This window comes from Melanaphis sacchari, unplaced genomic scaffold, assembly GCF_002803265.2.
Source record: "Melanaphis sacchari strain LSU unplaced genomic scaffold, SCAv2.0 Contig1532_pilon_pilon, whole genome shotgun sequence".
NCBI classification, from domain to species: Eukaryota; Metazoa; Arthropoda; class Insecta; order Hemiptera; family Aphididae; genus Melanaphis; species Melanaphis sacchari.
The window spans coordinates 1-8,389 of record NW_020270672.1 but is presented as its reverse complement, the minus strand read 5'-3'; the positions used below and the strand labels follow the sequence as shown (position 1 = coordinate 8,389).

General features: G+C 25.3%; 1 protein-coding gene across 1 annotated transcript; it reads left to right on the top strand.

Annotated features, from left to right (window-relative positions):
- The first annotated feature begins 371 nt into the window (after window positions 1-371).
- LOC112592008 (transmembrane GTPase Marf) lies at window positions 372-7,595 on the top strand. The gene is made up of 11 exons (XM_025335972.1): window positions 372-552; window positions 1,722-1,851; window positions 2,530-2,692; window positions 2,759-2,992; window positions 5,218-5,325; window positions 5,404-5,421; window positions 5,603-5,895; window positions 6,223-6,400; window positions 6,470-6,895; window positions 6,980-7,138; window positions 7,194-7,595. Exons 1-11 carry the CDS (start codon window positions 372-374, stop codon window positions 7,593-7,595), a joined length of 2,292 nt encoding a protein of 763 aa, XP_025191757.1.
- The last annotated feature ends 794 nt before the right edge of the window (window positions 7,596-8,389 follow it).

Sequence of the window (8,389 nt, the reverse complement as noted above, 5' to 3'; positions counted from 1 at the left end):
GCTGTTGTACTTTGTTCGGTACATGTGCTGTCCAAATTTTCCATCTACACCAAAATTAACTATTTAATATATTTAATACAGTGATGACTTAATTAAAATTGACTTGATTTTATAAATAGATAAGAATATTTTATTTGTTTAGTACTAATGTCTTGGAATAAACAGGTATGATTCCAAAGTTTTAAACGTGCACGATATTAAAAGTACCTATAGGATTTTAAGAGTATTTTTGGACATCCATTCAACCACATATTATATTATTTGATGTTTATCAAGCTATTATACCGATTATTATTTTTAATTTGTTTTTTTTTCTGCAGGTAGCATTTGAGCTTTGCATGTTGTCACTGTCTTTCATAGTTTGTTCATAAATGGCTGCTTACATAAATCGCACAATTGGATTTGGTGATTCCTTAGTGGCTTCTCGTAATCCATTAATAGATGAACAAATTTCTTCACCATTACAGATCTTTGGACAAGCTAAAAAACAAATCAATAAAATTTTTGTTGATATTCAAGACTATGTGGCTGATGCATCTGAACGCATGATAGGTAATTATTATTAGATTTGTTAACAATTTATTATTGTATCTAAATACTGTTATATAGCTATTATATATTTATGCAAGACTTTTTCTCATACTTAATTGTCTAATTTATTATTAATAGTTATTGGGTATTTATGAAATAAAAGGTATTGGAAATGTTTATGCTGAATTCAAATTTGTCAATCAGACTTATTTGTTAACAATTTACTTTTCAGTGGTTTATTTTATCTTGCTTGGTTGATGATAAAATTTATTTGGTTTTAAAAAAAAAAATAAGTCAGGAAAGTCATTCTATGTTCTATTGCATTGCAGCTTAAAATTTAATAATTTATAACTAATGATTAAATTTAGTTTTATGAAAATATGAATTGACTAATAAACTGTCAATATTTTTCATCTGAAATGACTAAACATTATTTGTCAGTCTTAGTAGTAGCTAGCTTAAAATATTAATGAATATATTTCTGTTGTATATACAAATTTTCTATAAACCATATATATTGGTCAGTTATCACTTATTATTAATAGGTGTATTAATATTTTATCTTTATTTAACACAACTAAAATTAATATTATTAAAAATAAAAATGCATATTGAATTATTAGTTACAGTAGAAACTCTCTAATCCATCACCTTCAGGACTGGGGGTGTGGTCGGAACGCAAAAAAGATCGGATTATCAGAATATACAGAACATTTTTTTAGTTACATATTACATACAAGATTATATCAGAAATTTATTTTATTTCACATTACTTAGAAAAAAAGACAGTTATAGATTTTTGTTTAGCAAATGATATTCTAGACTTAGCTGCAATATTCCAAAATACGCACACTGATAGAAACGATACGAGAGAGGTCGAAGTACTAAAGCGGACAAGCTAATAACGATAATATCAAACTAGCAATTAATTATATATAATATCTTCTATAAAGTAGAAAATCCAAATTGTATTTTTAAATTACATAGTGTTCATATCGATAATACTATGGTCGGATCAACTGAAGTGGCAGACTAGCCGAGGGCGGATGAGAGGGGTTCTACTGTATTATAAACAGTAAAATTTTACTAAGACAATAATTATATTTTATTTTTTTTCATTATTAATAAAGTCCCTTATTCTTACATTTTTTTATTTATTTATATTATAGTTGAAATTATATTTTTTTTAGATGTGAATTTAAAATGTCCTGATGTGATCAATGAAAGTGAATTAAAGTCTATGTTGGATTATAGATCTAAAGTCAAAGGAATTTGTGAAGTGTTGACACGTGATCATATGAAAGTTGCTTTTTTTGGCAGGTTTGTGTACTTTTGTCTTGAAACTTCTAAATGCTCTTGATCTCTGAAATTGTGTTTGCTCTTCAGAACAATAAATTTTTATAAGTTTGTCATTTGTTCCCAAAAAATATTTATTATTAAGAGGTGTTTGTTGTGGAGGTTTCACTGTGTATATAATAATATGTACATTATTAACAGCTTAGCAAATTAAATATAAATTAAAATCATTTATTTTTATTGTTCTTTAATCTTTATAATATTTTATTATGAATTTAAGTTTGATAATTACTGTATTATGGAAGTTGTAAATATTTTTTTAACACGCTCACTGTTAATGACACCAAATGGTGTCATCTACCTTGTTATTAAAATATAATACACTACAATAATATTTAACTTTACAAATACACTATTTGTCTATTGTTAGTATCTTCTACAAGTATTATTTTATATGTACGTATGAGTATTTCTTTGACATTTTAATTGCTTAATTTTTCAGAGTTTTTTTTAAAATTACAATTTTTTCAATTCCATAACAAATAAACTTTTATAACTTTTCTATATGGTACACAGATAATATGTTAATCTTATTTAAAAACTTAATAAACTTCATTGAACATGTTTATATGGAGTCTAAAATTATTTTGATAATATTATATCTTATTAATTAGACATTTAAATTATTAATTCAATATTTAGAACAAGTAATGGAAAAAGTACAGTTGTAAATGCAATGTTGGGAGATAAAGTACTTCCAAGTGGTATTGGTCATACAACTAATTGTTTTCTACAAGTTGAAGGATCTCAAACTGGTGATGCGTATTTAGTGACTGAAGGTAGTAATGAAAAACAGAATGTAGAAGTAAGTATTTGTTTATTATTGTTTGATTAATGTTTTAATTTTTAAATTATCAAATTTATTTTTTAGTCCGTTACACATCTGGCACATGCTTTGAATTATGAAAAGCAATTGAATGAAAAAGAATTAGTACATGTATATTGGCCAAAAGACAAATGTAGCTTATTAAGAGATGATGTAGCTTTAGTTGACTCTCCAGGAGTAGATGTTACACCACATTTGGATGATTGGATTGATGCACATTGCATTGATGCCGATGTTTTTGTTTTAGTTGCTAATGCTGAATCAACCTTAATGGTTACTGTAAGTCAATTCTGTATATTTTAAATAATATTTCAATAAATTTAAAGTCTAATTAAGTTAGTATACCAATTTTAGCGATATCATTGTGCTATTCTACTTCTTTCGTCTATTCTTTTAATACTTAAAACTCATTAATTATTCATTAAAAATTTGATTTTTAAACTTGATATTTCCCAAGCTAAGTGTCACTTATGAGTGGCACCTAAATTCATTCAACTCAAGTAATGTTTTTCTCTCTGACCTCACATATACTTATTATGCTTATTTAATTATGTAAATAAAAAAAAATAATGTACTTTAAACAAAATTTTGTTTTTGAATAAGAAATTTATAATGAATAAAAAAGTTTAAAGGTTATATAACTGTTAGTAAAAATAAATATATATTTTAAATTGTTTATTTGTAATAATTTGAATTTATGCAGAAAAAATATTTTCAAAATACTGAGTCATGAAATATTGAATATTCTTTGATATCAGAATCACCCAGTTTTACATTTACTATAATGACAATGATTTAGTAAATAACCTTGAGAACAAAAAAATTTATTTTACTATCTACCAAACAAAAATATATTATTTTTAAAAAAGTATGAATAATAAATTTATAATTAAATTAAAAACATATAAATAGAAATAATATTTTTAGTACATTTGATATCTTACTATTTTTGCGATCCTGGTGCTTTGCATTGTTTAATGGTTCATGAATGATACAAATAAATGTTTATGTAATTAAAATGTTTGTGGTTATGTAGCAGTTTAATGATTATGTCACTATTTTACCAGGAACCTTTATGTATGTACTTATGTTTCTTATTTAATATTACACAATGTTCTTTTTAAATTGTTTTGTTTTATTAGTTTGGTTTTTACTGTTGCATATTAACTCTGGTTAATCTTATAGCATATAATGCCCTGATATTTTCAATGTGTATTATTCCAGAAACAATGTATGTGAAAAATCAATTAGTTTAAAAACTATTCAAGGTATTTTTCTTATTATGCACAGTGTTTTATGACAATAATTAAAAACTAAATATAAAACTATTAATAATCAAAATTAAATCAATTATAGTTCCTTAGTATTTATATATTTATACCAAAAATAATTTGTACGTAAAAAAGTATGATTTATATTATTTTTGTTTTATTGTTTTTCATATTAAAATGTTGAATTTAATGTCTATTAAAAATTTTAATACCTTTTAAAATATTCATTTTTTTTTTTTTTTTTAAAGTTATTTTTCCATAATTCATATTAATTACAAAATTAGAGTTTAGTTTTATTTTTTAGCTTTATTGTTGAAAAGTTTTAGTAGAATGGTAATTATAATTATAAATTATTATGGTTTTAAATTGTTATTTAACTTAAAGTGGTAATATTAAGCATAATATATTATTGTTAAATATATGTAATCTTTTTATTTTACAGCCTATATATATATAGATAAATATAGAAATATATTTATGTATTTTAAATATTTTTTTATTATTTATAATTTTACTACAACTTTTTATGATGCTTTCAACGTTTTATTTTAATTAGTTTTATGATACAATTATAATGTTATTTTTTGTCTTAATAAACCTTACCTAAATAATTTATACATATGTCATTTAGACACTTTTTAATTTTATTTTGAGTTTTTTTTTCCCTTTAATTAAGATGAATTTACTAATAGTATTGATTTTAGAATAAATTAATAATATAGTAGCCAAAGTTACATTTAAACAATAGATATATATAAATTCTTTATCAATTTTTTTTTTTTTTTTTTTGTTCAAATTATATAAAAGCATGTAGTATTTTTTATTTGTGGTAGTATACTTAAATTAAATGTTTTAATTTATATTTAAATAATTTTATTATAATACATAAATAATTTATTTTGTTTACTTTTAAAAGGACACAATGATTTTTATAATATTAATAATATGTGTAATTTTTAAAATTGAAATAATTAATTTTACAAAATAATTTTTTATTTAAATTAAATCTGATTTTCAGTAATTTTTGAGTAATTTTTGGTTGAATTTCTTGTAAAATATTAAAAATGACAATCATAATTATAATAATATATCATAATTTATGTGTTATTTTGGAAAATCCTGTTTAATACATTGTTAAAATTACCATAATAATTTAACTTGTGAAATTATATTTTTTAACAACAATAATCAGTTTCTAATTTGTTTTAATCATACAAATTTTACTCTTTCCAGGAGAAAAATTTTTTTCATAAAGTTTCAACAAAATTATCTAAGCCCAATATATTTATATTAAACAACCGCTGGGATGCATCTGCTAACGAACCAGAGTTTTTAGATCAGGTAAATTTTTTGATCATATTTAAGTAAATATTATTATTAAACACCTATCCTTTTTTATGTTACTATCTTTCCATCCAGTTTAATAGCCAAGACCAGGTAAGAAAAAAACTTGTTTATGCCAAATTTTTCTAAACAAATTACTAAATTAATTAGCCTGTTGTATTTATAATATAAGAATGTATAAAATACTACATATCTGAATATTATAATTTTAAGTTTTATAATAATTGTTTTATTTTGCTTATTCAACCATTTAACATATAAATATTTTTACTAGGTGCGTAAACAACACATGGAGCGTGCTACAGATTTCTTGGTGAAGGAGTTGAAAGTTTGCACACCTGAAGAGGCAGTGTCTCGTATATTTTTTATTTCTGCTAAAGAAGTGTTACAGGCTCGTGTTAAAGAACGTAGTGGATTACCTTTAAATAGTGGAGCTTTAGCTGAAGGTTTTAATGCTAGATATATGGAGTTTGAAGAATTTGAACGTAGATTTGAGGAGTGTATCTCAAAATCTGCTATCAAGACTAAGTTTTTAAATCATTCACAGCAAGGAAAACATTTAGTCAAGTAAGAATTTTATCAATTATTTATGTTTATGTTACCAATAATATTTTTATATTTAAATTGTATAAAATATTATAAGAATATAATTACAATTTTTATTTTTTAAATAATATACTTCATATTGCATTTAAAAAGAAAAGTTACTATCTGTTATTCTACTTAGTTACTATCTGTGCATCTACCTTCTAGTAGATCCATGTTCATGTGAAATAATTGGTCATTGAAGTTTCTTTTAAATGTAAACGGAGTATAGAGAATAAGTTTTTAAGATATTGCTTAAATAATTTGAGCTATTTTAATACATACTAAACGTTTTTGTATTATTTTTAGAGAAATGCTTAAAATTATGGAAACAATTTACAATAGAAGTCAAGAACAAACACATTTAAAAATGTGTCAAAAAAAAGAATTTCAAGAAAAATTGAATTTTACTGAACAACAACTTATAAGTATAACAAATCAAATGAAAATGAAAATCCATCAAATGGTTGATGATGTGGAGGATAAAGTAAATTTACTTTATATTGCGTATATCTGTATTAAATAACTGTCCATATTTTTGTTTTGTTGTTTTTAGGTATCCAAAGCGTTGAACGATGAAATTCGTAGATTATCAGTTTTAGTTGATGAATTCAATTTACCATTTCACCCAGAAGCATTAGTTTTAAATGTTTATAAAAAAGAACTCCATAGCCACGTTGAATCAGGTCTTGGTAGCAATTTACGAGCTAGATTATCTACTGCATTAGCTATGAATATAGATCAGAGTCAAAGAGAAATGATTGATAAGATGTCAACGCTATTGCCAGAAGATAAACGAAATATCAATGTCACAAATCCCAAACGTGAACCATTTGAAGTTTTATATCGTTTGCATTGTGATAATCTATGTGGTGATTTTCATGAACAACTTGAATTCAAATTTTCTTGGGGCTTATCCAAATTAGTTACTCGTGTATCATCATTAGCCAATTGGTCACGTAATCAATCAAGAGTTCTAATAGTAAATATTTTTAGTAGCTTTTAAATATTTTTTTGAAGTCGAGCTGTTCAATCTTCATTACAACTGTAAATTAATTTTTTTTAGTCCCCAACTCAAAATCCATCAACTAGTGCTGTTGACGGTTCATTCAGTGGCTTTGATAAAAGTTTAGCAGTGGAACAAAATTTATCCATGATATCTCGTGTTGTAGCTGCGTCTGTCGGTACTCAAGGTACTGTGGGAGGACTTGTATTAGCAGGATTTGTAAGTATTAATACATTTGTGATATTGAATGGAATTTGAATTCTCTCTTTTTTAGATGTTGAAAACAGTTGGATGGCGTTTGATTATAGCTACTGGTGCTATTTATGGAGTTCTTTATCTGTATGAACGTTTGTCTTGGACAACGAAAGCAAAAGAACGAGAATTCAAAAGGCAATATGTTGATCATGCTACTGCCAAGCTTCGTTTGATTGTTGATCTCACTTCTGCAAATTGTAGCCATCAAGTACAACAGGAACTTTCTACCACTTTTGCACGATTGTGCCAATTGGTTGATGAATCAACTTCTGATCTTAATAATGAAATGAAAAATTTGGATCGAGAACTTAGCATGTTAGCAAAATCGACTGAAATTGCAAAAATTTTAAGAAATAAAGCCGATTTATTAAAAGTAGATTTGAGGCAGTTTGACGATAGTTTTTTGTGTGTAAAAAATTAGGTAGTTAATTAAAATGAAAAATTATTATATTGTAACCTATTTGTTGAGTATTTCTTTGTGTTTTTTTTTTAGAGTAGATCTGGACAGTCCTGACTATGCGATTTATCATCGTCAGTTGGTTATCCTCAGATTCTTATCAAAACAAAGCGAAAATATTCTATCTAGTATCGAATTATATGTCACTCAAAATCTCACTATTCTCGATGTTAATTGCCAATAACTTGTTTTGCTTTGTTTTATTTGTTAATAAGCAATTTGAAACAATTTTAAGACCATATTTAAGAGGGCTATCCATGTGTAGGTTTTGCAGCAGTTTACTTTTTATGAATTGGACAGACTTACTCACTTAGGCATTTTTAGTTGTTCTGACCTCTGAATTACCTACAACTACACACCATTCTTCTCCCTTCCTTTAGAATCTCTGATTGAATGCCATCCTCCAGGGGATTTTATTTTAGTAAGTTGATCGAAATTTTATTCTCCTCAACGGTTCTTCATCCTGTGATTCTTGGTTTTCCTGATTAAATAGAGGTTTCATTAGGTTCTTACAGTTCAGCAACTTTTCAAAGTAATTAGCCTACTTTGCCAGTTCTTGACTTGTAGTTATCAGGAGCCATCATCATCCCTTAGATATCTTTCTTTCTTTTGTATCCCTCTGAGGTCATTCACTCTTATACATGTCTCTAGTTCTGTATGCTTTATGATCGATTTCTGCTGTTTCTAATATATTTTGAAATTTTTCTTTTCATATCTCAGATCTGCTGGCTTAGCAATACGTACCGAAGCACATCAGA

Bases quoted from the DNA above. Each gene is read 5' to 3' on its own strand.
- LOC112592008 (XM_025335972.1), top strand. From the start codon at position 372: ATGGCTGCTTACATAAATCGCACAATTGGATTTGGTGATTCCTTAGTG. The intron at 6,401-6,469 runs GTAAATTTACTT...TGTTGTTTTTAG, and splicing joins TTGATGATGTGGAGGATAAA to GTATCCAAAGCGTTGAACGA. The intron at 6,896-6,979 runs GTAAATATTTTT...AATTTTTTTTAG, and splicing joins ATCAATCAAGAGTTCTAATA to TCCCCAACTCAAAATCCATC.